Here is a 27,680-nt window from a genome sequence, read left to right as displayed (position 1 = left end):
TTAAAATTCCTTTTAAAAAATCAAATGGAGCTTTCCAGATGCTTTCTTCTCCTTCTCCATATATGCCTGCCTTTCTCCCTAGTGGCAGACATCATTTACAAGCTAAATAATAAAAGTTGCCTTCCTCATTTTTCTTTTCTTATTTATTATTATTATTATTATTATTTTATATTTTTTAAATATTTCCTTTAAATAATTATTTCTTCCATAATTGGTTGCATTATGGGTTAGATATTTTTTTTTTAATTTAAACTCACTAATCAATTATATTAAACTTTGTACCTTTTTGGTATTAAAATAAAATAAAATAAAATAGATTTTATATTCTAATTTTATAAACAACTGAATTAATTAAAAAAAACACTAAAATCTTGAAAAGCAACTAATTAACTAGTAGAAAATTAACCTCATTTAAAAAATGTTATCACTCATTAACAAATCTAACATATTTTCATTGTTACATGAATTTTTATTTGAAAATGTTAATTTCAATGGGACTCAAGGGTGGGTGAGTAATAGGTAGAATAAGCAGTATTAAGTTCAAATCGAAAAAAATTGATCGAATTGAATTGATTTGAAAATTTAATTTGATTTTTATTTATTTTGATTCGATTCGATTTTTAATTTTAAAATTTTTAATTATTTCGATTCGGTTTGATTTTAATAAAAAAATCAAATCGAACTGATTAGTGATAATAGTATATTATTTTCGATAATAGTATATTATTGAAATAATATAGAGAGATTAGATCATATTAAAATTAAAATATTTTAATTAAATTTTTTAAAATTAAAGTGTAAAAAATAAAAATTTTATTAAAAATTCAAACCAATCAAATCAAACTAAATCGAACTGAATTATATCGATTTGATTCGATTCAATTTTTGACTAAAATCAATTAATTTGATTCTTATAAATATCAAAATTTTTATTTTTGATTTATTCGGTTCAGTTTAATTTTAAAATGAACCAACTGCCCTCATTTCTAATTATATACTTTAAATTAAAAATTGATGAAATTAAATTAATTTAAAATTTTATATTATTTTTAATTTGACTTTTATTTTTAAAATTTTATATTATTTTTTATGAGTAAGATGAGCACTAGTCGCTTTAAATTAAAAAATGACAAAATTAAATTAATTTAAAATTTTTTATTTTTTATTTTTTAATTTAATTTTTATTTTTAAAAATTTATATTATTTTTTATGGATAGAAAAGTAATATGCACCTAAAATTAAAAAAATTAATGAAACTGAATTAATTTAAAAATTAAAATATTTATTCTTTTTAATTTTATTTTTATTTTCAAAAATTTATATTATTTCATAATTTGATTTTAATAAAAAAAATTTATAAATAAATATGAATCGATTAGTAGATAATAATATATTATATTTAATAATATAAAAAAATAAATTATAATTAAAATAAAAATATTTTAATTAAATTTTAAAATATTAATAATAAAGTGTAATAAATAAATAAAAATTCAATCCACTAAATCGAATCCGATCGATTTAATCGATTTTTGAACCAAATCAAATAAGTTATTCACTATCCTCTGTATATCTGATTTTTTAAAATAAGAAGTCCTGCCTCCTGACATTTAATCTTTGGAGGGAGAAATTAATTTTGTGCACAAGAAAGTACTTACCTCCAAGCTAACCATTAATACACAGCCTGCGCAAATCCAAAAGAAAAATAAAAAGGAAATTAAGATTTTTTCTTCATCATTTAGCCTTGGAGGTGCATCGACCTGGTATGTAATCTCCACTGGATCTATGAAACCTTAGCCGGCAATCCAAATGGCACTGAAACTTAATCGACCCAAGAAGCCCAACTCTCCACCGAGCTCTCACATTCCCTTTCAGATCAAATCTAACTTCATCTTCATTCAAGAACACATCCACATCTTTCATCTGCTCAGGATTCAACGGTATCGGGTCCGACGTAGCCACAAAGTTAAAATCCACCGTACTATTCTTCCTCACCTCGTAATCACCCGCCATCAGCTTTGCAATCTCCAACCCATCAAAAATCAGCGTCAGCTCCATATCTGAAAGACTCGCATGAGCTCTCCTGTTGTCGTTTTCCGTCCGAACGACAATGTTCACTTGCGTTACGAGAACACCGGTTAAGTCGTATTGGAAGAGGTTCAGGTGAGCGTTAACAACACTGATGATGGGAATTCTTGGGTGGTAAACTAAGTAACCGACGAACACGACGATGCCAGCGATGATTACTGCTACTGCGAGGACAGAACAGACAATGGCGGCGCACCACCATAGAGGGTGGGTTCCTTCGGGGGTGTTGAGTTTCTTGTGGCGGGGATACGACGGAGGTGACATAGTTGAGGAAAATCTAGGAAGTGTAGAGAGAACATTGGGTGAATTAATGGGTAAGAGGATTTTGGATGTGGTTGAGTCTTATTGATGGGTAAGGTTAGGTATCTTCTTTACCTTGTTTAAAAGCATGTGTTTATGGGTTGGGTTTCTTTTTACTTTTTTTTAAAAAAATTTTTTAAACTTTTTTAAAATTTTGCTGGTGTATAAGCTTCTGCCTCTTCTATTAAGGAATCCATATTGGGATTGTGCTTTATCATTTCTCAAAAGGGAAATATACCAAACTTGCGTTGATATTTAATAATTCTTGCCTTTTCTTGTGCTTAAAATTAAGTATGCACTCAACTTGCAGACTCTAAAAACATAATTTACAAATTTTGAGTTTTGATGATAATTGGGCCTAAACACCTTGACTCAGCCGGCTCAAGTTAGACTAGTATTAAAAAGACCAAATCTTAACATTTTATTTTTAGTATTATAAAATTTAATTAAAGTATTTTAATTTTGGTTATGGTTGAATTTCCTTCAATTATAAAAAAATAATATATTATGACTTATTAATTGATTCAGTTCCATTTTATTGATTTTTTAGTGATCAAAATTAAATTAAATTGAAATTATTAAAATTTTTAAAAATTAAAATTAAATTTTTAATTAATTTTTTTCAATTTAAATCAAATACTAATTGTTAGAGATGTCTCAAGCATTGATATACATGTCTAAGATATGAGCTTCACCGGAATTAAATTTTAGAGGGGTAGATGACTTTTTTGATTTATGGGCCTAATAAAAAATAAATATTGATATTAGGCTATAATAATTGAGAATTTAATGGGAATAAAATTTTACTTTTAAGTGAGGATAATAGAAAAATTACATATATTTATAATAAAAATTTTAAAAATAATAGGATGAAATTTTATTTTTAAGTTGGAATTTGATGTTCTGAAATTTTAAAAAAAGAGTGCTTATAAGTTTTAGTCTAAAGAGTCATATTTCCATTTATTTCTTGTTCTTTTGTCCTCTAGTGAGGCATAACCGTTACAATGCCACTTGTTCTGTTTACCCATTTCTCATCCGACGGCCATTTAATTTTCTTCTGGCGTGCATGTTACTAAAACTGTGGAGTAGCCGAGCCTATTCTCCTACTTTCTGTCACATCAAAAAATTTCAGGCTCTCTGATGGATCTAAGTTTGGAGTCAGTCCGGCCGCTTTAGTCACGGACTGGATGGCGCATTGTTGAGTCGGTTTACTTAGTAGCTTAGTGGATTTTATTGAACTTTGAGTATGTGTTCTTATCCAGAATCCAGTCTCAACTTAAATAATAAAAATTATATATAACTATAAAGGAAATCTTGGATAGCTCTGAGCCCTAAACATTTAAAAGAATGAGATTCTTAGAATTAGAATAAAAGTTTTCCAAGCATAAATATGAGAGATTCCATAAGAAATTGAGCATTTTATGGAATTGATCTATTCTTATTTAGAGATTTAGTGGTTAAGTAGGAATTCAGGAAATGGATTTGGAGTGATAGGGAAAATTGAGTTTACCTAATTGGAGGTAGTAGAGAAAGATAAAGCATGTTTGCATACTGGGAAGCTGGAGGGAAGGAAAATATTTTTTATTATACAGTTAATGATTCTCAACTTTAAGGATAGAACTTTCCAAAAAAATTTTTAGATCAACTCGGCTCATTATGAATTTGAAAATTTTTAGATGAATTCAGTATATTGAAAATTTAAAAAATATTGAAGTGAGTTTTATTTTTTTTTTAAAGATATATATTTATATTTTGAAGGTGTTTATTTAGATTTTAAAAAAATAAATATATGATAATTTTAATAAAAATTAGAGATATATAATTTAAAATTAGAATATTAAAATTTTTTAAAGAAAGCCTTTAGTTTAATAAAATTAGAATATTAAAAAAAATTAAATCATCGACTTTTACAATTAAAAATATATAATTTAAAATTGACATAATTTAAAAATATATGATAATTTTTTATTTTTTATTTAATAAAAAGTGAAAATGAATGAGTCAGATATAAAGATAATATTAGAATGACAAAGAGTTTGAATAATTTTTAGGTATTTGATTTGATTAAATTCTATTAAAATATTATATATTATTAGATTTATGATTTTGAATTTAAATATTAGTATCCTTCAGTGATTTGGATTAAATTCAAAATTTATATATCAAGAAATTGTTATCCTATTTATTTATATAAATAATTAATTAAATATAAAAAATATATTTTAGATCAACTATATTATTAGAAATTTTTTTATTTATTGATAAGTGTTTTATTTTTATTTTATTTAAATTATATTATTAAATTTATTAATTATAAATTTTTAAATTAAAATTTCAAATTAATAAATTATTTAAAATTATAAAATATAATAATGTATCAGCTAAAAAATTATAATTATTTATCACTTACCAGCTCTCCTTTAAGATTTTTTTTTTTTTTTTGGATGACAGAAATGCATTGCATTGTTTCTAAATATGGAGAATTTAATCAACCGATTTATTGAACCTAAGTTGTAAACAAAACAAATACTAGTAGAAAGATACGGTACGGCTACCGTATCTCTTGAATTTTCCTCTTTCCGATTAACCGACTCATCTCCCTCGGTTTTTTCACCTTATTTTCGGTTCCCGATATATCCCCCCGTACTGCCAAAGGCACTCATCTCATGTCATATCATCTCTCCCTCTCCGTCACATGCACCCATTCTCCTCGTTGCCCTTATATAGAATGTGACCTGTAGCAAACTTCTACTTCTGCATGCAATTCCTTTTTCGGGAATCATACTCAAAGAAATGCATTAACTCACTCCTTCCATTTTTGTCCCTGTTTATGATTCAATATCCCACCTTTTCATGGCCGCATCTTGGTAGTTTTTGAGAGGATCAAGAGAAGGCCAAAAAAAGAGAACAGCTTTGCAAGATACCCACATGCAATTGCTGGTTATTTTGTTTGTTTGTTTGTTGTTGTTTGCTCTGCCTTCTATTTGCGCCTGAGAATTTTGCAGGTGGTTTTGTGGTTGTTTCTGATGGATTTTGCTTCATGCTTGAAGGTTTTAACTCGAAGTAGTGAATTGATAGGTGGGTTTTTGGTTCTTGGCTGTTTTCTACCGGCTTTCAATGTTTTTGTGTTGTTCTTGATGTTTGGTCTGGGTTTGAAGTTGTTGCAATTTACCTGGCAGGGCAAGGGTTTGATTCAGTTTTTGTGTGAGATTATAGGGAAATCAGTGGATAAAAATTGTGGGTTTTGTTTTAGAAGGGGTTTTGATAAAGTATGTGATTCAAAGATGATGTCTTTCAGTTTTAGTTCATTGAAATTGTTGAAGAATTCAAAATCAGGAAATGAGGATGATTTTTTGGTAAGCAAAGAGCTTTCAAAACCAAATGGTGTTGCTGTTGATGATGATGACGATTCTGAAAGAGAATGTGATGATAATGATGAAAGTAAATTTTGTGTTGAAGATGAGGTATTTGATGTTATTGCACTTAGGAGAATGGTCAAAATTGAGAGGCATAGAGCAGACATGGCTTATGCAGAACTTGAGAAAGAGAGAATGGCTACTGCATCAGCAGCTGACGAAGCAATGGCAATGATTTTGCGGCTCCAAAGTGAGAAGAGTTCCATAGAGATTGAAGCCAATCAGGAACGTAGATTGGCAGAGCAAAAGCAAGAATATGATCAAGAAATGATTCAATCATTGCAATGGATTTTAATGAAATATGAGTCTGAAATGACTGTACTAGAAGAAAAGCTGAAGCAGCATATGGAGAGTGATGAAGTGGATCAATTTCAAGCATCTTCTGCCAATTTGAGTTCTGATTTTGATTCAGCTACAGAAGATGGTTTTGAAGATATTCAAACAAACTCGGTTGAAGAGGACTTCTCACTTTTGTAAGTTCTTGAATTGTGTAAAGTTTAATAACACATGAATCTAGTTGATTGAAGTTTATCAAACCATTCTTAGAATTGAGAGTGTTATTTTTCTGGGTTATGTATATAATTTAGCTTCTTTTGTATCCATGTATGTAAATGCATTTTATCATTGAAGCACTAAGAGAAAGATTTAGTGGGTTTCTTCAGTTTTGTAGTTTTTTTGCTTAGTTTTCGTCTCTACTAGTAGATATGGAGGAGATAGTTACAGTTTCTCATTCTATTAGTTTACCTTCTCCCACCAAAGGGTTTCAAGCCAATTCTGCAGCAAATTGTGCATGATATTGATTTTTGCAGTTACAAGTAGTCCATTAGAAATGCATGGTAAAGTCTTGGAACTTAGCATTAGACAATACATGGTGAATATTGTGAATTCACTTCTCTTTCTTATCAGTATTGCGCCTTTCTATGTGCAATTCTAGGAACTTTCAACTCATCAAGGATCCATGCATCACCATGCCTTACTTTGTGTGTGCATCAGAAGATTATGGTTCTCAAGCCATAAGCCGTAATAAATGAGCCGAACCCTGAGCTTGGACTAGGCAGTGACATGACCAGACCTGACAAAATGACCGTATGCCTGTGTATGTATGATGGGGATATATGTATGAGATCAGCTTCTTAGAAACCAAAACATCCACTTTGTCTTCAACTTTCACAAATCCTCCATTACTGCACATCAAGTTTAGATCATTTACTCCCAAGCGATCACTCAGAATCCACATTACTTCACTACACACCACGTGTCACGATCTTTTATCCCTGTGGAACTTGGAGTTAACATGAGGCAACTTTCTTATTAGGATTTCAAGTTTTCAACTTTATGAAATTGTGGTTCAGTCTGCCATTTTGTTTGTACCTGTAGAAAAGCTTGCTTCTTGATTGTGTGCATCACTGGAAGTAGAATTCGTATCAGGCTGTTATTTGTTAAAACCTCGCTTGAAAAATTTTCAAACACTCAGCAAGTGGAGAAGTGCTTGATTTTAGTGCTGAGTTGAGAATTGAGATGCATTCCATCTTTGGTTTCAAAGGCAAATTTGGGTAACAACCTGACGCTAATCTGCTTGTGTTCCAAGTTATGAGAGGTTATAACGTCAGCTACAGCCTTCCTAATCACATGTGATTCCGTGGATGATTCTCTGTGGTGAGATAATTGCTATTAGGATTGAAGGTGTTATTGGTAGGAAGAGGACAAGGAGCCAAGGAGGCACCATAAAGGAATAGCACAGTTCAATGAATTTTTTGGATTTATAGAAGTTTGGTGACTACTGACCAAACCTGAAAGGTTTGATGTTTTGTTTTTCATCCATATCAAACCGAATCACTTAAGAAATTATATCGTATAAATTAAATCGAACCAAATGGGATAATTATCTACTGGTCAAATCATATATTAAAACATGTTATTGAAAAGGAAAATTTAGTATTTAGTATTTGTACTATCAAAAAATTTATTAATTAATTTTTTGATTTTAAAAAATATATTTTGAAAAAATATATTAATAAAAATTTTTAAAATTAATAAATTAATTAAAAAAATACAATTTTTTTCTCCTTTAAATATTATCTACTAGCAGTTGAGGATAATCCACTTTGTTAATAAATTATAGAGAATTAAAATTTAATTTTTAGATATTGTTATTACTTGCTTGTTAATTCTTCTATTTTTAAAATTATATTATTTAATTTATGAGATTTATACTTCTAATTTTATCATAATTTAAAATTTAAAAAATAATAATTTTAAAATAATTTAAAAAAATAAATAAAAATTATACTAATGGAGTATTAAATTGTGAAAAAGTAAATTGATGGTAAATAAACATTGCTATTTTATAATTTCAAAACTTTGTCTTGTATGAATAAACAATAATTAATATAAGGAAAAATGTTTAATCCTCAAATTAACGTCAACTTTGAATATGCACCGTCAGATGATTTCTCAGCCGTACCAACGGTCAGATTCTAACAAGGCACTCTTCAAAAGCCACACTTCTCTTGATCTCTCTATCTCGCTGACTCTCTGCGTAGGAAGTGTATGAACAAATCAGAGGAAGAAAGAGAGAAGGAGAAGGAAAAAAAGCAAAAATGATGTTATTTTCAATTCAACGAGGTATTGAAAATTTTCAAAATCAGTAATTGAGATTTTGAGTTAGAAACTGATATACAACTCTGATTTTGTGTGAATTAATCTGTTTTCAGTGAGAAATCTGAGGGCCTTTTGTCCTCAGATCCATGCTCTGAGGAGCTCTCATTTTTCTACTGCTGCTCAGCCTTCTTCCAGCCAGAGAAAACCTCTGGTAATATTTCCATAAGTATATATCTTGGGTTCATTGGAGGGATGAGAATATGGGATGTTTCAGCTCAAGAGCACTGCTTGGTTAATGAGAAAATGCAAGCAGAAGAGGAAATTATTTATTTATTTATTTTTTCAGTTTGGAACTCTCCACTGAGCTTTTTTTACAAAATATCCTGTTGTACTCGGGTTGTTCTTTCCTGGATTAACTTCCTTCAGATAAATCCATTTCTTATGTTTGGGAGATTCAGATTAAGCGTAAGGATTTTTTTTTCTTGGAGAATATCTGGTGATCCATTCTTATTGCTGTTTAATTGAGTTCTTCACTCGGATCAGAAGAACTCAAGGAAACATAATTTATGTCTAATTTTAACTTCCCCCATTTGAAATTCACACCTTCTGAAGTTGAATATCTTTCTTGACAAGTGCATTTTTTGAAGTAAATAGGGTTGAAATTTGAAAAGGAATTCACGAGTATAACTACTAAGAGTGATTTTTCTCTTCATGGAAGTTGAATTCAAAGTTTAATATCTTGGGCCTCTTGTTTGTAAAATATATACACCAATTAATTGGAAGTATACAGGCATGTAATTATTATAAAATTTCACTGCAAAACCTTTTTCTTTTTGTGGTTTTGTTAGTTAGAAAGTGCAACACAAAGTTAATTCCATAGCCTTAAGATTCTATTGATAAACTGAATTATTATTATTATTATTTTTCTTTGCTTTATTGATAATGAATTGTATCAGAGGGTTCCAAATTTTATTGGGGGGACATTTGTTGATTCACAATCATCTTCAACCATTGATGTGATAAACCCTGTGAGTACTTTGAACTTGTGTTATATTGAATATATTGTTGCAAGAACTCCTGATTGATTTCAGTTTTGGTGATAGGCAACACAAGAAGTTGTATCTCAAGTTCCTTTGACTACAGATGAAGAGTTCAGAGATGCAGTGTCTGCTGCAAAGCAGGCTTTTCCATCTTGGCGTAACACACCAGTTACGACTCGCCAACGCATTATGTTTAAGCTTCAGGAGCTTATTCGTAGAGACATTGTAAGCATGAATATTCTTGTCCCTTGTTGTATTGGATTTCATAGCTTTAGAAATAGAAATTTTGAATTTCTGATTAACAGAATCCTCTATCTTATTGTAGGATAAGCTTGCGATGAATATTACGGCTGAACAGGGGAAGACTTTGAAGGATGCACATGGTGATGTGTTCCGTGGGCTTGGTTAGTTCGTGTTGTCTCCCATTATTCTTTTGAGAAGCTTTTGTTGTGTCGTATTATTGAACTTAATTGTTGATTTCCAACTCTTCTTTCATTCTCTCATATAGAGGTTGTAGAACATGCTTGTGGAATGGCAACTCTGCAAATGGGCGAGTACGTCCCTAATGTGTCAAATGGAATTGATACCTATAGCATTAGAGAGCCACTTGGTGTGTGTGCTGGGATTTGCCCTTTCAATTTTCCTGCAATGATTCCATTATGGGTAAAGTATTCTACATTCTTACTAATGTTTGCCTTTTCTGTTCTCTTTTCCATTTCTAATATTTCTTTTAACTCTTTGATTGATCCTTAACCAAATATTATGATACTTGCATGGCTTGATACCACATGGCTGAAGTTTGAATGTTATATTTGATAGTAGTCAGAACAGTTAACTATTAAAATTTCTTGTTAATTAGTATGTTTGTAAATTTTTCACGAGTATGCAAAAATTAGTGGGCCTTCTGGCTCTGAGTAATTCCTTTTTTTTTTCAGTTCCCAAACAAAAGCAAAAGAATTTTTGTTTTATTTTATTGCAGATGTTCCCTCTTGCAGTTACATGTGGTAATACCTTTCTCTTAAAGCCATCAGAGAAAGATCCAGGTGAATGTTAACTTGTTTATTTGTAAAGTATTATCTCTCTCTTGGGACTATAGCATATTACATAATAGGAAAAAAACAACATAGATGTACCGTGAAAATTTGTTAGAGGTTGGTTGCACTGAAAGTGTAGCCTCCATTTTATGTTGTAAATGTGGGATTAAGGAGAGAAGATTTGCTATTGCTGTGAGATCTTATCCTCTACTAATAGCGCTTTGAATCTAGGACTTTGTATTATCATCTGTGTCCAATTGCGTGTAGTGCTAATCCTTTTTCCCGTATAGAATAGTTGTCCACTTTGAAAAGTCCATGCTAATATTTAAAATTTCCCTCCTATCACATACGCTTTTTTTTATACTAAATATAACTTGGAATATTAGTATTGAAAGTCTTGGAAGATTCTGGGCTCGATTAGAGGAAGTATCTATTTGGCTCTCTACTAGTCAGAGTTTCTTTGTCTGTGCATCTGATTCCTACATGTTTGATACCATTTCTCAATATATTAAAGCAAATAATTTATGGTGCCGTTTGAATTTTTCCAATCTTATAAAATTTGAAAGCGGGAAAGACATTTTACATAAATTTTGTAGTCTGAACCTGATATCATTTCGATAAATGAATGGAGTTCTATTGGTTAAACCATTTCCATATTTCTAAAGTTTTATTTGGTTAAGTTTGTAACCTGGAAAATATTTTCTTTTTGTTGTTTTTCTAGGGGCCTCTATAATGCTCGCAGAGTTAGCAGTGGAAGCTGGTCTGCCTAATGGTGTCTTAAACATTGTTCATGGTACCAATGTATGCTGCTACTAAACAGTAAACTCCTTTTTAGATATTTAGCTCTTTCAAGCATCATTGGCCCTTTTGTCTATTTCTAAGAAGATATATAAAAGAACATATTGAATATTTTAACTGTCTTTAAGGAGTTTAAATTTTCAACATGTCTGTATTGTTACAAAAGTTTAACATGCCTGCAAAATAGTTATTTGCTCGAGATGTTATGTTATATGACATGGACTTACAATTTCTGGTAGGTGCTAATTTATGTTATCAGTAAGACAATTTGTTCCTTAATATGTTTCAATTTTGCAACAGGATATTGTTAATGCTATTTGCGATGATGATGACATCAAAGCTGTATCTTTTGTTGGTTCCAATACTGTAAGTTACTTGTCGCTGGGTCCAGGGTCCAGTTCCTATGTGATTTTATATTAACTCAATTTTTTAATTTGGGAAAACCAGAGCATGCTTGCTTAGTTGCTTGTGGAATATTTTCCAAAAAAGCAGAACATTTTCAAAATTTAATTTCTTTTGCTGTTTTGATAAAGAAATGAACTCGTTGCAGTTAGAAAACCATGTTCTCCATTTGTCCAATTTTAAATAGATTTAAATATTCAATGTTCATTATCTCTTATGTTTGCAATTTTAAGTAATTTCTAGAAAAGTTTTTAAGAAAACTGTAAAACCGAGTTTTGTATTCATATGTGTTAGTTTTCCAAATGGAGAATTGGAAACTAGTATTCCAGAATTTTACTAAAAGTCAGAAAACAAATTTATTTCTTTTTTGTTATTTTCCTTTGTAGCAAAAGTCCTATTCTCCAAATAGAAAACAATGGCTTCTCTATGAAAAAAATTATGCTGTAACTTTTCATAATTAAAATTGCATAGTTGCTTAGAAAAATATGTATTACAATGATAAAAATTAATCATATTATTATACAATAAATGAATAACACATAATAAAAAATTTTAAAGAAATGAATAACAAAAACTAAAAAATTTTAAAGAAGTTTTAAATATATTTCAAAAAAAACTTATTTCTTTAAAATTCTTTTATTATTTTATTCATTTATTTGATAATAACATTGTTTTTTTAAATTATGAGAGATATGAATAATTATTTTAATTTTTTGAATTAGAAAATTATTTTCTATTATTGAAAGGTGAATAAATTTTCCATGAGAAATGAAAACTCAATTGTCTTGGAAGTTAGAAGTGTAAAATGAGAAACAGAAAATTGCTTTCCCAAGTAAACTGGCACATGTGAAGAGAAAAAGTTCTTGTTTTTAAGATTTATTAGAAAATTTATACAGAAAACTATCCCAGTTTTCTACATGTAAACAACCTAAGTTTCTTTCCATTAAAATTTTCTCAAGCATTGTTAGAGTTTGCGTTGCCTGATATACTCAGCAGTTATGATACTATTCTTCTTTCTATGAAATATGTACTTATATTCCTCTTAATGGATAATAAGCCCCTTAACTGTTTTGCAGTTATAGCTGGTCAGCCTGCTTTATTTATTTATTTGTTTTTATTTCAGTCATCTTTATGGGTTTACTTGTACCATAGTTGCATTCTGATTTTATGTTTTTTGTTGCTGTGTCCAAAGGCTGGCATGCACATATATGCAAGAGCATCAGCTAAAGGGAAACGTGTTCAGGTACATTAGCTTCTTTTTCTTTGCCTGTAACTATCCAGTCTCTTATGGTTAGTGTGATTGCTTTGCGACCTTTGAAATTTGGCTTTGCAATTATTTTGTTCAGTCCAACATGGGAGCCAAGAATCATGCGATTGTCTTGCCTGATGCAAACGTGGATGCTGCTTTAAATGCCCTAGTTGCCGCTGGTTTTGGCGCTGCTGGACAACGGTGCATGGCATTGAGCACAGTGGTTTTCGTTGGAGATTCACAATCCTGGTATTATTTTTTTTCCCATCTACCTTTTTTAACTTTTAGATTATTGTGCCTTTTATTTTGTGGTTTAAATTTATTCTCTCTTTGTTCTGAGTAGTAATGATATATTAATAATTGCAACTAATTGTTTCACTTTCTTTTAGTGTAATTGATGCATATGAGCACTTGAAGAGCTATACTTGCTTGCAATTATATTATATCAAGTCTATTGACATAATTCACAATTAAGGAAAAATTAAAATCAATTATGATGCGGTAGTGTTTATGATGTGGTAGTGTAATGGCAATCTTTTTCCACGTTTCCAGGGAGAAGAAACTGGTGGAACGTGCAAAAGCTCTGAAAGTAAATGCTGGAACAGTGCCCGATGCAGATTTGGGTCCAGTGATTAGCAAACAGGTGCAGTACTTGTTCCAATGATCTTCCTTCCTAGTAGATTACAAAACTAGTACTGATTTAGATAATAAAATTATGAAAAAAAACAGTTGTCTTGACTTTGGCATTTGCAGGCCAAGGAACGAATACACAGATTAATTCAAAGTGGTATCGAAAGTGGAGCCAAACTACTGCTTGATGGAAGAAATATAGTGGTATCTTATTCTACATTTTAATTTCCACATCACTTCATTACTAGCGCCAGATATATCATTGCTGGATAAGGATGGGGTATCAAACAGGGGCGAGGATAATGCACACTATCTCACATGAAGGATATACTACTACAAACATTATGTTATAATTTTGAAAACAGTGGGACAAGCATAATCTTTCATTGCTGGAACTAGCTGAAAAGTTGGCTTGGTGCTTTGCTTCCCTCTAATGAGAGGGTACTTTTGGTTGTTGATTGAGTCCTTTATTCCTCATCAACATAGCAGAAAGTTTTTTGCATTTATGAACATGAAATGGTTACTTACCAATTTGTTGCTTGTTTCAACTAGGTTCCGGGGTATGAGCAGGGTAATTTTATTGCTCCTACTATCTTATCAGAGGTCACAGCTGATATGGAGTGTTACAAGGTATCACCCAAGCTTTTGAGTTAACTGGACCTCGGACAATCTGTAATTTTAAGTCTGACAGTAACATGGACCTCAATCATTTGTAAAAATTGAATTTCACATGACCTTTGCAGGAGGAAATCTTTGGGCCAGTTCTTCTATGCATGAAGGTGAGTTGAAGGACCTTTTTGTTCCTCTGGAAACTAGGCTTTGGTTTGACTATCATGGTGATTTACGAGCATGTATCATTTATGCTTCTTTGTTTTAACCTTCAGGCTGAAAGCTTTGAAGAAGCGATTGACATTGTCAACAGGAATAAGTATATCCTCAACTATGACTTCTTTAGCCTGTAAATTACCAGTTTCTGTGCATCTGATCTGTGAACATGTTGGGAATACTTCTATTGCAGATATGGCAATGGAGCTGCCATATTTACTACGTCTGGTGCAGCCTCAAGGAAATTCCAGACTGAGATAGAGGCTGGACAGGTAAAACTAAAGAGCATAGTACAAGGAGACAATAGCTTAAATCTACATAATATAGTATTTATGTCTCATGAAATAGAATTGAATCCGCGCCGCTTCCATTAAATTCTTTTACAAAATTAGCAAAATTATTTATAGGAATATTAAACCGATAATTTAACTAAATGTGCAATATATCAATAGACTAAGCTCCTAATAAACTGTTGTAATGGCTATAACATGGTCATCTGAAACAACTAAAAAAAGAAAGTTGTCAAAAATCATATTAATCATGTAGATCGATTATTTTATGGTTGAAAAAGGGCAATACGCTAAGAAAAAGTACAAACTATCAAAGAAAACTACCTTTAATTTGCAACCAAAAAAAAAAAAAAATCATTTTCTACAAACCTTGTAACTGAAATTTGAGGTCCAATTTCAGATAACAGAAGAGAAGGTTGCTAAACCTAGGACACCCTGCAACAGTCGTTATTAGCATTTTGGGCAGTGTTCATTGTCACATTGTGATTCATAAACAAAGTAACAACATGGAGAATTCAATCAGTCAGCAAAAGCCCATTTGCATAATGGGTGACATTTGAAATTCTAATCTGGAGTCACGGTTTTACTGTAATTTAGGCGAAATAGTTACCCATTTTGTATTGATATTTGATGGATAGAACTAAGTTTTAGCCTTTCAGGAACATAGTGATTTTGTTCTTTAATAAGTTAGAAATGATATGCTGTTGAAATTCCTTAGCATGGTTTGTTAAATTTCTCTAAATCCAAGCTTACCGGGAAAGTTCATTCTTGCTTATCATGATTATAATTATGAATATTTATTTGTGATGAATCATTTTGATGCAGGTTGGAATCAATGTTCCTATACCAGTTCCATTGCCCTTTTTCTCATTTACTGGTTCCAAGGCATCTTTTACAGGAGATCTCAATTTCTATGGTAAAATTTACTATCTACCTTGCTTTTGTTCTTTTTCCAATGCCTTTTCCCCTTTAAAGGTTGCTATACAATGCAAAATTGTTAAATTTTACTAAACAAAGAAAAACAAAACTAACTGAAATTGCAGGAAAGGCTGGAGTAAACTTTTTCACCCAAATCAAAACAATAACTCAACAATGGAAGGATTTGCCTGCTGGCAGTGGAGTTTCCTTGGCAATGCCAACATCACAGAAGATTTAGTTTTTTGTAATTATTATCTCTAACTGGTTTTAAGCTTTCAATAAAAATCAATCTCTCTCTCTTTCTCTCACAATCAGATCCTGTTTGCAGTGTTCTCTTGCTTCCTGGTAGCTAATTCTACAGGAAGATCCGAGAAAAGTAAAACCAGTAAGTGACCACTTTCTGGGTATCTGAGATCGAATTGTTCTCAAGTGCTTGAATGGAAGCACATCGGTTACAAGTTGACTTCGAGAATCGAAAAACATTAACTTTTCAGAAAAAACTGCACATGAATTCTTGAAGATTTTAACGTATTTTAAAATAAATTTTTTAAAAGTTAAAGAAAAGAAATTAATTGAAATTGAATTTTTTATTTGAGATGAAAGATATATATATGGAAAATTTTTAGGTGGCTTAGATTTATATTAAAGTGAGTTTTTTTTTATGGTAAGATTTATTTATTTATATTTTAAAAATTTTTTTATCTTGATAAGTATTTCCTAGTTATCTGTTTGAAATTTCAACAGAGATCAAAAGCGGTTTATATTACAGAAATGAAACATAATTGAACGTGTTCTCAACGCTAATAACCCTAATTTTCTGTTTGTTCAAAATAAATAAGTACAAATTCTGATTTGATTTATCTAACATGTAAATTTCTTATTTAAAAATAAATCATTTGGAAAAAAAAAATTAACGAATTTAATATGTTATATTTTTTCTTAATTAATTTCTCTTCAAATTAAAATTACAATTATATATTTTACAATTTTGAAAAAAATAATTAATCGAAAATATTAATTGTCAGATGGAAGATCTTTCAATTGTTATGATTCTTTTGTGTTACTTATATTGAGAAGTTTCGTTAATATATAATTGGATTTGCAATCAGTTTAGATTTTAAAAATTAATATTGTGACATGCTGGTATTGGATTCAACTTTTATATATTAAATATATTTACCAAATTTATTTATATAAATAAATGATTAAATATATTTTTTATTAATATTTATAACTTTTTTACACTAATTAAAATTTTAAAATATAAATTAACCTTTTAAATTATATTTTATATGAATTGTTAAAATAAATTTTAAAAAATTAAATGGATTTTGATATTTTTCGAGTAATAAAAATTGATTTTAAAATTAGTTTAGATAATTTAAAAATAATAAATTTCTATCAGATTCAAAATGAATTTAGATGTTAATATATTAAACGAGTTCAAAGATCAGGTAGGGTGCCCTGAATTTTTATAAATACAACCAGAAATGGAGTTCTAGGATACAGATTACGATTCAGAGCCAAATTCTGGGTAGTTGATCAAAGTCTTATATAAGAGCTCACAAATCCATAGCTAGGTCTTCCTACACACAAATATATAGTCTACATGCACCGGAAAAATTATATTATACAACACAGTTGTACTGTAAAATTTCTCCATGCACCAGTGTCATGAATCAAGTCTGCTGTTGAGCTCGAGCATTGGTCAAGTGCTTGCTCCCCATAAGGTGAGATTTCATGTTTCCTTCACTGCTGCAGCTTATATTACAGATGGTACACCACCATGATTTTATACTCTTGATCTTGGCTTGATAGCTATTGCAAGCATCCTCATGTCGCCTTCCTTCGAGATGCGAAACAAGGCTTGCCAAATTTGTGATTTTTAGCTGACATACAGCACAAGTCCATGGAATGTTAGGAACATCTCTACCAGCTATTGCAGCTAAAGCAGAATTAGTTTTGTCTTCAGATGTCTGAAATTTCGCTTTCAGTTTCTCCAAAGCGTCCTCATGTCGCAATCCTTGAAAATGGGAAACAAGATCTGCTTTATTTGTGGTTGTTACATGACATGTAGCACAAGTCCATGGCTTGTGGGTTTGCTTAGTATCAGGTGAGTTGCCTCTACTTTCTGCAGCATTTGCATTTTCCATAGCTGAAGCTGAGGAAACCTTTCTTTTCGATGTTTGGTTGTAGGCTTTCAGCTTCTCACAAGCAGACTCATGTCGCCTTCCGTGAAGATGGGAAATAAGGTCTGCCTCGCTTGTGGTTGTTACCTGACATACAGCACAAGTCCATGGAATGTTAGGAACATCTCCAGCTATTGCTGCTAAAGCAGAATGAGTTTTGTTTTCAGATGTCTGAAATTTCGCTGTCAGTTTCTCCAAAGCGTCCTTATGTCTCGATCCTTGAAAATGGGAAACAAGATCTGCTTTATTTGTCGTTGTTACATGACATGTAGCACAAGTCCATGGCTTGTGGGTTTGCTTAGTATCAGGTGAGTTTCCTCTACTTTCTGCAGCATTTGCATTTTCCATAGCTGAAGCTGAGGAAACCTTGCTTTTGGATGTTTGGTTGTAGGCTTTCAGCTTCTCACAAGCAGACTCGTGTCGCCTTCCGTGAAGATGGGAAATAAGGTCTGCCTCGCTTGGGGTTGTAACCTGACATACAGCACAAGTCCACTCGTTTTGGACGTTGTTAGATGGTAATAATACATCAGGAAGACCTCTAGCTGCAAACCATGTAGGTGTCGTTCCTGTGAAATCCAGTGGAGCAGTCGTTCTGTTTCCTGACGGAGTGAAGTCAGGTTCCAGTTGTCCAAACTGCAACTGTAGTAATAGAAACAAAAATTAGTGAACATGCAAGTAAATGCGATGAAAAAAGCAAGGGAAATCATAGACTCAAATTTACAGGCAGATGTATAAATGTAGCTTGCGTTACCTGTTTAGTTAATGCTGATTCTTGACTCTTTGTTATTTCCATTGAACTAATGTCTTTCTGCACAACTTTAGAGACTTCAAACTCTGGCTGCATGCTAGCAAAGGGTGAGGGAAGGACGAAGGAAACCGATAAAAATCATCATTTTATACAAGGTAGGTAGCCTTACCTGTTTAGTTAATGCCAATTTTTGATTCTCTGTCATTTCCACTGAACTAATGTCTTTCTGCACACCTTTAGACTCTTCAAACTCTGGCTGCATGCATGTAGCAAAGGGTGAGGGGAGGAAGAAGGAAGCCGATAATGATCATCATCTCATATTTCTAGTATGTATCAATGGTCTGCTGCATTAGCATTCTGATTCACTAGCCTATTCTGCAAAAATGGAACAGGATGCTGATTGCATACCTTGAGAGCAGTAAGATTCTGCAAAGCTTCACCTGCAGTATCCTTTGCATTTTTCGCCTCTGCTAGAACTTTCTCCTGCTTGAGGACTGCCATCACGTTGACCAATTCGTTGAGGAGCACGTGTAGGTCGATAGAGAGACATGGATGAACAATGTGTTTATAGACATAAAGAGAACCCTCAAAGTGAGGAGTAACCAAGCAGCCAACAATAAGAACCTTAATGTAAGTCCACCATGGTAAGCTGCAACAGGCAAAAGAAATTAAATAATAACTCTTACTGAGTTCCAACAGATTGAGATGCAGAATTACCATAGAAATAGGTTCAGAAACACATGTTCAAGGAGCAAAACCAACGGAAAGCAGACCCACTAATGATCAGCTTCTGTTAATAACCAAACAAACTCATTACCATATCCTATTAAGCTTACACCAATAAATATCCTTAATGCAGAAGCTTTTTCATGATTGCATAAGATGGGAAAAGTTTCTGTAAGGCGTATAAATTAAAAAGCAGAATTAGACTAAAAAATTTCATGCTTGTCCGTACATGTAAGTTCAAGAGCAAGTTCACACATGGCAGATATAGGTAGGTCCTCTACAAGCCATAAGGGTGAATATTTGATTATCATTCGTATACAGTTAGAACTATTTATGGATATAGTGCATAAAAATTGAAATCAGAAACTGAGAAGCAGACCATTCATTAACCCAGAAACTGATCATTGAAACTGAAAAGCAGACCATTCAAGCTGATCATTGAAACTGAAAAATGAAGAATAGAATATTACCATTCAAGTAACTCAGAAAAAGCATTTTCAAACAGCAAAATCAATGAAAAGCAGACCCAATAAGAAATCAGCTTCTGGGTATCGGAGATGGAATTAGTCTCAATTGCTTGAATGGAAGCATACCTATTCAGTACAAGAATTAACAATCAGTTACAAAATAATCAATTTCTGCATTATAGTTGAAATTTCTGAAGAGATATAAAACAGATTATATTAAAAGAATAATGCATAATTGAACTAAGTGTAGCATTCAGTAAAGTTTCCAAGACTTACAAGGGATAGACCAGAGCAAAGAGGGGCCTGCAAGAACAGAACCAATCAGAGAAAATGGTAAGCAAAACCTAAAATCAAAATTAGGGGAAATTTTGCAAAATGGGGAAAAAAATTGGAAGATAAAATCAGTAAAGTCAAGTGCTTAATTGTTAATGCTCATAAAGGGGAAACTGAAGATTCCTTCACTGAGAAGAAAGAAAAAGATCCAAACAGAAACAAAATACAAGAGGAAGTAATGATTTCAAGACAAGATTCCAAATTCTTGGGAGATTGATAATCTGCTTACCATGCAAGAACATCAAAGCAGTGCCCTGAAAACTTGAAGAAACTACCCATTATTCCCATCTTGGAAGGATATGAATCCCTTGAAGAAGAGATTCATTGGCTTAAATCTCCATTAAAAAGCTGCTCAAACACCTAAACAACACGGCCAAGCAAACGAATAAAAATTTTGCAGTTTAAGTGAAAAAGCAAAAGCAAGTATGGTGGGAACCTGCAAAGCAGTTTCACACAAGGACGTACTTGATTTTCCAAATGCCGACTTTCCTCCCTCAATTAAATTTTGGTTAGGCGACTTTCTTAACATTTATAAGTTTGGTTTGGAACAATCTATTTTATAACAACAAATTGAAATGAATTTTTATACAATATTGTTTGTTTTTTTATTTCTTTTAATATGAATTTTTTGAAGATTTAGAAGAATTAAAATTTTTAATTTTAAATAATAAAATTAATAAAAAGTTAATTAATTAATTAAATTAAATTATTATGAAATTATTGATTTTAAATAAGAGATATATGTAAATTCATATATACAAACACAAGATAATAAATTTAGGGATAATATTTGCATTTTAACATATATATTTTAAAATTAATTACTATATTATCAATTAATAACTTAAATTTATTTACATTTATTATTAAATTTAACCATTAAATTTAATAAAAATATCACGTAACCATTTCAGTATTAAAAATTAAAATTTTGATAACTTAAAATAAATAATTGCAAAAAAATTTTCAAATATTATCAATTTTAATAATTATATTCTAAATTTTTTATTTTAATAAATACATCATAAATGAATTTTTTTTATTTAATTTCTAATGTTGATTCCATTTATTTATAATTTTGAATGAAATATTTTTAAAAGCCAATAATTTATTTTTTGATTTTTTTTACAATAATAAGTATAATAATTATAAGTGACGATAAGTATTATGATAATATTATATTTATTAAATCAAGAATCACGATTTTCCTTATGAAAAATTAGTTAAAAATTAAGTTAAATTAATTGAAAATAGTTAAATTTAATTTTATTTATGATTATAATTTATATATTCTCTAATAAATTTAATCAGTTTAAATTTATTAAATTAATTATTATTTTTCAGACTAGTTTAATTTTTCAAATAGAGAAAAATCAGGATTCTTACTTCACTAGAAATAATGTTATGACAACAATTTTTAACATATAACTATATAAAACTTTGTATTTATAATTATTAAAAAAATCTCAAAAAATAAGTTATCAACTTTTAAAAATATGTGATTTGAAAATATAAATAAATTGAATATATATTAAATATCAAATCAAATTAAAATATTAATTTAAAATATATTTATTAAAAAATTTTAAAATATATTTATTAAAATTAATAAAATTTAATTATTTATAATTATTTATTTTAAATTATAAGGAGGAATTTGATTGTAAGAAGCGTTTTCCACAACTAAAACTAATTTATTAAAATAAAATAGGAGTCTTAAATGATCAATTCTGAACAAACCACGTCAGCTAGAATTTCTTTTCCATTGATATTCTCACTTATTTAAATTATTATTTTCTTTTACTTTTTAGATTTAATTCATCAAAATAAAACCTCTCTTTTATTTATTTATCATTTATTTACCTAATTATTATTAGTTTATCATTTATTTACCTAATTATTATTAGGAAAATCTACGAAAATGAAGGATAATTTTCTTTTAAGCTAAGTAAAGAGTTTTTTTAAATATATTTTATTATAATTTTATATTATAAATACTTATAAATTTGATGTAAATAGATTTTTTTGGAGAGCGAAATCCTAGAATGTCCGTTTGTTTACATATGGTTTCCCCTTGAAAAGTCAAAATCTCTTTCACAAACTCGCATATAGTTGACTCTCGTGGCCCCAAAGGACGTTTCGGTTTGGGAAAAAGCGTTCACTATACCTAATTTTATTGACTAATTACAAATTAAAGTACTTGATTTTACTCCGCAAATGAATTTAGATATTATATAATTGAATTTAAAATAAATTTAATTTTAAAAATTAATACTAATGATAGATAATTAGGGTTAAATTACCAGAAAATTATAAAATTAAAAAAAATAGGCTTTAAAAATATAATAATAGGAATTTTACATCTTAGTTTTATTAAGGGATTAAGTGAACAATAAAGAATTTTTTTAAATAAATTATGTTTGGCAGAATCAGCGTGGAAAACGTTAAACTTGGGGACAAGTTCTGTTTTCCCGTACTAATTTCTATCAGTTTCCCGTAAAAAGAAAGAATTAAAAACAAATTATGAAAGGAAATTTAAAGATTGGCTTAGCTGAAAGTGGTCATCTTTGGGCAAGTGATAATTTTTTAGGATTTGAATTTGGAGCAGTGGCCTGCAAAAGAGGCTTAGAGGGCTTAGGCCTTTCTTCTCGTTCTTTTCCCTCGTGCCAAGACGAGCTCCAAGCTCTTATCACCCCCATCAACTCTCACGTCAGCCTCCTTGAATTTATCATGTTATCAGCATTCGGTGAACACTGGCCTTACCCATTTCTTTGTTAATTTCGACCTGTTTCAGCAAAGTGAAACTGATTCTGCTACTATAAATAACAGTATCATGAATAAAATTAATGTCAATTTTATGCATTTGATTCTCTTATTTTTCTTTTCCTCCAAAAATCAATAATGGGTATCATAGCAATTTTATCAAGAGAAGGAACTTGTGTGATTGAGAGATTCAATATAAGATAGAAAAAGAAAAAACGATGAAAAAAAAAAGTCATATGAACAAAAAATCAAGCCAAAACCAAAAACACTAAATTCATATCAATACCGTAACAAATCCAAGTCGGCAATGCCAATAAAAGAGAAGTCTCCTTCACATTCTCGGGAAAAAATAAATCTTCGATACCAGAATAAAAGAATCATTTAAAAGTAATGCCAAGAGAATATTTCTCTACTCACAAGTAATACTAAAAGAAGATATTTTCTCCGCTCACATTCAATGATATACGAAAAAAATTCTTTATTCATAAATATATTCACATTTATATTCACATTCGCATGAGAATTGATAGAGGTAAAATTCACAATATTTAAAATTTAAAACTCTTAAGGTCTTTTATTAGAATAATTTGCGTAGTCTATAAATTTAAAATCATGATTGTTAAGCTAAATAAATCATGATTGTTAAGCTAATGTAATATTTAAATGTATAATAAGATTTAGATGTGATATTAAAATTTAGATTATTTTCATGTAATTAAAATTTTTAATTATATTTATTACTATAAATAGAATTACTATAAATTAATGTTAATTCAATATCAATTTTATGCATTTGATTCTCATATTCTCATATGCATTTAATTATTTATATTTAATTAATGATGACCGTCGGATTTTGCCACTCCAACATTAGGCCGGATTCAAGAAGAAGTGCCAGCTCTAAGTCCATGAAATCTTCCTTAAATGATCAGACCGGATTCAAGAAGACAGTGCCAGCTCTAAGTCCATGAAATCCTCCTTAAACGATCGGGCCAGCATCTCCAACCTTGATTCAGATACAGGGGTCACCCGCGAGTATAGATTCAGCAAGTAAAAGTCGCAGTCCTGCCCACCTGTGCGTCGGGGGGAATTAAATAATCGCCTGGTATAGTGAAGGAGGCACTGACATTTTCGTATGTATGGACCCGCGTGACATAAACAGGCGGCACTGTAATAGACAGGCCGTTAGGTGTCACTAGCAGATAAATGGAAAGAAATAAAAATGGAGAAATATTTTTCTCTCTGACTAAACTTACACGATTACTGTTGATGACCGCTGGGTTTTTCCATCCCGGTCAAAGGCCAAGCCTGCGATAAAGGCTTATCATCCGAAAGCCCACACATCCTCTGCACTGACAGGTTTGGCCCATTCGATTTTATCAGACTTGAATATATTTTATCAAATTATATATATATAAATAAATGATTAAATATATTTTTTATTAATATTTAAAACTTTTTTACACTATACATGATATAAATATAATTTAATATTTTATTTAATTATTAAAATTTTAAAATATAAATTAACCTTTTAAATTATATTTTATATGAATTGTTAAAATAAATTTTGAAAAATTAAATGGATTCGGATATTTTTTGAGTAATAAAAATTGATTTTAAAAAGATTTTAGATAATTTAAAAATAATAAACTTCTATCCGATTCAAAACGAATTTAGATGTTGAACGAGTTCAAAGATCAGGTAGGTTGCCCTGAACTTTTATAAATACAACCAGAAATGAAGTAGTAGGATACAGATTACGATTCAGAGTCAAATTCTGGGTAGTTGATCGAGTCTTATATAAGAGCCCACAAATCCATAGCTAGTTCTTCCTACACACAAATATATAGTCTACATGCACCGGAAAATTTATATCATACAACACAGTTGTACTGTAAAATTTCTCCATGCAGCAGTGTCATGAATCAAGTCTGCTGTTGAGCTCCAGTATTGGTCAAGTGCTTGCTCCCCATAAGGTGAGATTTCATGTTTCCTTCACTGCTGCAGCTTATATTACATATGGTACACCGCAATGATTTTATACTATTGATCTTGGCTTGATAGCTCTTGCAAGCATCCTCATGTCGCCTTCCTTCGAGATGCGAAACAAGGCTTGCCAAATTTGTGATTTTTAGCTGACATACAGCACAAGTCCATGGAATGTTAGGAACATCTCTACCAGCTATTGCTGCTAAAGCAGAATGAGTTTTGTCTTCAGATGTCTGAAATTTCGCTTTCAGTTTCTCCAAAGCGTCCTTATGTCGCAATCCTTGAAAATGGGAAACAAGATCTGCTTTATTTGTGGTTGTTACATGACATGTAGCACAAGTCCATGGCTTGTGGGTTTGCTTAGTATCAGGTGAGTTGCCTCTACTTTCTGCAGCATTTGCATTTTCCATAGCTGAAGCTGAGGAAACCTTGCTTTTCGATGTTTGGTTGTAGGCTTTCAGCTTCTCACAAGCAGACTCGTGTCGCCTTCCATGAAGATGGGAAATAAGGTCTGCTTCGCTTGTGGTTGTTACCTGACATACAGCACAAGTCCACTCCTTTTGGATGTTGTTAGATGGTAATACATCAGGAAGACCACTAGCTGCAAACCATGTAGGTGTCGTTCCAGTGAAATCCAGTGGAGCAGTTGTTCTGTTTCCTGACTGACTGAAGTCAGGTTCCAGTTGTCCAAACTGCAACTGTAGTATTAGAAACAAAAATTAGTGAACATGCAAGTAAATGCGATGAAAAAAGCAAGGGAAATCATAGACTCAAATTTACAGGCAGATGCACAAATGTAGCTTGCGTTACCTGTTTAGTTAATGCTGATTCTTGACTCTTTGTTATTTCCATTGAACTAATGTCTTTCTGCACAACTTTAGAGACTTCAAACTCTGGCTGCATGCTAGCAAAGGGTGAGGGAAGGACGAAGGAAACCGAGAAAAATCATCATTTTATACAAGGTAGGTAGCCTTACCTGTTTAGTTAATGCCAACTTTTGATTCTCTGTCATTTCCACTGAACTAATGTCTTTCTGCACACCTTTAGACTCTTCAAACTCTGGCTGCATGCATGTAACAAAGGGTGAGGGGAGGAAGAAGGAAGCCGATAATGATCATCATCTCATATTTCTAGTATGTATCAATGGTCTGCTGCATTAGCATTCTGATTCACAAGCCTATTCTGCAAAAATGGAACAGGATGCTGAGTGCATACCTTGAGAGCAGTAAGATTCTGCAAAGCTTCACCTGCAGTAGCCTTTGCATTCTTCGCCTCTGCTAGAACTTTCTCCTGCTTGAGGACCACCATCAGGTTGACCAATTCGTTGAGGAGCACGTGTAGGTCGATAGAGAGACATGGATGAACAATGTGTTTATAGACATAAAGAGAACCCTCAAAGTGAGGAGTAACCAAGCAGCCAACAATAAGAACCTTAATGTAAGTCCACCATGGTAAGCTGGAAACAGCCAAAACAAATTAAATAATAACTCTTACTGAGTTCCAACAGATTGAGATGCAGAATTACCATAGAAATAGGTTCAGAAACACATGTTCAAGGAGCAAAATCAACGGAAAGCAGACCCACTAATGATCAGCTTCTGTTAATAACCAAACAAACTCATTACCATATCCTATTAAGCTTACACCAATAAATATCCTTAATGCAGAAGCTTTTTCATGATTGCATAAGATGGGAAAAGTTTCTGTAAGGCGTATAAATTAAAAAGCATAATTAGACTAAAAAATTTCATGCTTGTCCGTACATGTAAGTTCAAGAGCAAGTTCACACATGGCAGATATAGGTAGGTCCTCTACAAGCCATAAGGGTGAAAATTTGATTATCATTCGTATATAGTTAGAACTATTGATGGATATTGTGCATAAAAATTGAAATCAGAAACTGAAAAGCAGACCATTCAAGTAACCCAAAAACTGATCATTGAAACTGAAAAGCAGACCATTCAAGCTGATCATTGAAACTGAAAAATGAAGAATAGAATATTACCATTCAAGTAACTCAGAAAAAGCATTTTCAAACAGCAAAATCAATGAAAAGCAGACCCAATAAGAAATCAGCTTCTGGGTATCGGAGATGGAATTAGTCTCAATTGCTTGAATGGAAGCATACCTATTCAGTACAACAATTAACAATCAGTTACAAAATAATCAGTTTCTGCATTATAGTTGAAATTTCTGAAGAGATATAAAACAGATTATATTAAAAGAATAATGCATAATTGAACTAAGTGTAGCATTCAGTAAAGTTTCCAAGACTTACAAGGGATAGACCAGAGCAAAGAGGGGCCTGCAAGAACAGAACCAATCAGAGAAAATGGAAAGCAAAACCTAAAATCAAAATTAGGGGAAATTTTGCAAAATGGGGAAAAAAATTGGAAGATAAAATCAGTAAAGTCAAGTGCTTAATCGTTAATGCTCATAAAGGGGAAAATGAGGATTCCTTCACTGCGAAGAAAGAAAAAGATCCAAACAGAAACAGAATACAAGAAGAAGTAATGATTTCAAGACAAGATTCCAAATTATTGGGAGATTGATAATCTGCTTACCATGCAAGAACATCAAAGCAGTGCCCTGAAAACTTGAAGAAACTACCCATTATTCCCATCTTGGAAGGATATGAATCCCTTGAAGAAGAGATTCATTGGCTTAAATCTCCATTAAAAAGCTGCTCAAACACCTAAACAACACGGCCAAGCAAAGGAATAAAAATTTTGCAGTTTAAGTGAAAAAGCATAAGCAAGCATGGTGGGAACCTGCAAAGCAGTTTCACAAGGACGTACTTGATTTTCCAAATGCCGACTTTCCTCCCTCAATTAAATTGGTTAGGCGACTTTCTTAACATTTATAAGTTTG

General features: G+C 31.2%; 4 protein-coding genes across 11 annotated transcripts; 2 read left to right on the top strand and 2 right to left on the bottom strand.

Moving 5' to 3' along the window:
- Positions 1 to 1,478: 1,478 nt before the first annotated feature.
- Positions 1,479 to 2,444, bottom strand: LOC110619652 (NDR1/HIN1-like protein 13). Its single transcript, XM_021763178.2, has one exon. It carries the CDS (start codon positions 2,350 to 2,352, stop codon positions 1,735 to 1,737), a length of 618 nt encoding a protein of 205 aa, XP_021618870.1. The 5' UTR covers positions 2,353 to 2,444; the 3' UTR covers positions 1,479 to 1,734.
- Positions 2,445 to 5,002: 2,558 nt separating this feature from the next.
- LOC110618899 (protein FLOURY 1-like) lies at positions 5,003 to 7,711 on the top strand. The gene is made up of 2 exons (XM_021762174.2): positions 5,003 to 6,277; positions 6,739 to 7,711. Exons 1-2 carry the CDS (start codon positions 5,415 to 5,417, stop codon positions 6,833 to 6,835), a joined length of 960 nt encoding a protein of 319 aa, XP_021617866.2. The 5' UTR covers positions 5,003 to 5,414; the 3' UTR covers positions 6,836 to 7,711.
- Positions 7,712 to 8,265: 554 nt separating this feature from the next.
- LOC110619537 (methylmalonate-semialdehyde dehydrogenase [acylating], mitochondrial) lies at positions 8,266 to 16,041 on the top strand. 3 transcript variants are annotated; one of them, XM_021763049.2, is made up of 20 exons: positions 8,268 to 8,429; positions 8,519 to 8,616; positions 9,362 to 9,433; positions 9,509 to 9,670; positions 9,771 to 9,849; positions 9,954 to 10,108; positions 10,425 to 10,488; positions 11,201 to 11,280; positions 11,578 to 11,643; positions 12,872 to 12,922; positions 13,026 to 13,177; positions 13,481 to 13,571; positions 13,682 to 13,762; positions 14,111 to 14,188; positions 14,302 to 14,337; positions 14,443 to 14,486; positions 14,577 to 14,655; positions 15,499 to 15,589; positions 15,717 to 15,835; positions 15,920 to 16,041. In XM_021763049.2, exons 1-19 carry the CDS (start codon positions 8,405 to 8,407, stop codon positions 15,827 to 15,829), a joined length of 1,617 nt encoding a protein of 538 aa, XP_021618741.1. In that variant the 5' UTR covers positions 8,268 to 8,404; the 3' UTR covers positions 15,830 to 15,835; positions 15,920 to 16,041. The 3 variants fall into 3 exon arrangements, with proteins under 3 accessions (XP_043814425.1, XP_021618741.1, XP_021618740.1); XM_043958490.1 differs by lacking the exon at positions 15,920 to 16,041 and having other exon boundaries at positions 8,266 to 8,429; positions 12,872 to 12,915; positions 13,019 to 13,177; positions 15,717 to 15,902; XM_021763048.2 differs by lacking the exon at positions 15,920 to 16,041 and having other exon boundaries at positions 15,717 to 15,902.
- A 960-nt stretch (positions 16,042 to 17,001) lies between these two features.
- On the bottom strand, positions 17,002 to 27,680 carry LOC110619219 (zinc finger protein 346). Of its 6 annotated transcripts, none has more exons than XM_021762515.2 (9): positions 27,608 to 27,680; positions 27,374 to 27,504; positions 27,088 to 27,114; positions 26,815 to 26,937; positions 26,025 to 26,265; positions 25,786 to 25,872; positions 18,698 to 18,784; positions 18,532 to 18,618; positions 17,002 to 18,419 (listed from the first exon to the last, which is right to left on the bottom strand). In XM_021762515.2, the coding sequence occupies exons 2-9, from the start codon at positions 27,430 to 27,432 to the stop codon at positions 17,271 to 17,273; spliced, it is 1,860 nt and encodes a 619-aa protein (XP_021618207.1). In that variant the 5' UTR covers positions 27,433 to 27,504; positions 27,608 to 27,680; the 3' UTR covers positions 17,002 to 17,270. The 6 variants fall into 6 exon arrangements, with proteins under 6 accessions (XP_021618207.1, XP_043814363.1, XP_043814366.1 ...); XM_043958428.1 differs by having other exon boundaries at positions 27,581 to 27,655; XM_043958431.1 differs by lacking the exons at positions 18,532 to 18,618; positions 18,698 to 18,784; positions 27,608 to 27,680 and adding exons at positions 25,348 to 25,507; positions 25,620 to 25,706 and having other exon boundaries at positions 17,002 to 17,872; positions 27,374 to 27,574.

This window comes from Manihot esculenta, chromosome 7 (genome assembly GCF_001659605.2).
Source record: "Manihot esculenta cultivar AM560-2 chromosome 7, M.esculenta_v8, whole genome shotgun sequence".
Taxonomy (NCBI): Eukaryota; Viridiplantae; Streptophyta; class Magnoliopsida; order Malpighiales; family Euphorbiaceae; genus Manihot; species Manihot esculenta.
This window is presented reverse-complemented; position numbering and strand designations above follow the sequence as displayed.

Bases quoted from the DNA above. Each gene is read 5' to 3' on its own strand.
- LOC110619219 (XM_021762515.2), bottom strand. From the start codon at position 27,432: ATGGGAATAATGGGTAGTTTCTTCAAGTTTTCAGGGCACTGCTTTGAT. The intron at 26,938-27,087 runs GTAAGTCTTGGA...TGTACTGAATAG, and splicing joins TTTGCTCTGGTCTATCCCTT to GTATGCTTCCATTCAAGCAA. The intron at 18,420-18,531 runs GTAACGCAAGCT...CTATTACTACAG, and splicing joins AATCAGCATTAACTAAACAG to TTGCAGTTTGGACAACTGGA.
- LOC110618899 (XM_021762174.2), top strand. From the start codon at position 5,415: ATGGATTTTGCTTCATGCTTGAAGGTTTTAACTCGAAGTAGTGAATTG. The intron at 6,278-6,738 runs GTAAGTTCTTGA...GTGCAATTCTAG, and splicing joins GAAGAGGACTTCTCACTTTT to GAACTTTCAACTCATCAAGG.
- LOC110619652 (XM_021763178.2), bottom strand. From the start codon at position 2,352: ATGTCACCTCCGTCGTATCCCCGCCACAAGAAACTCAACACCCCCGAA.
- LOC110619537 (XM_021763049.2), top strand. From the start codon at position 8,405: ATGATGTTATTTTCAATTCAACGAG. The intron at 11,281-11,577 runs GTATGCTGCTAC...ATTTTGCAACAG, and splicing joins ACATTGTTCATGGTACCAAT to GATATTGTTAATGCTATTTG. The intron at 15,590-15,716 runs GTAAAATTTACT...CTGAAATTGCAG, and splicing joins AGGAGATCTCAATTTCTATG to GAAAGGCTGGAGTAAACTTT.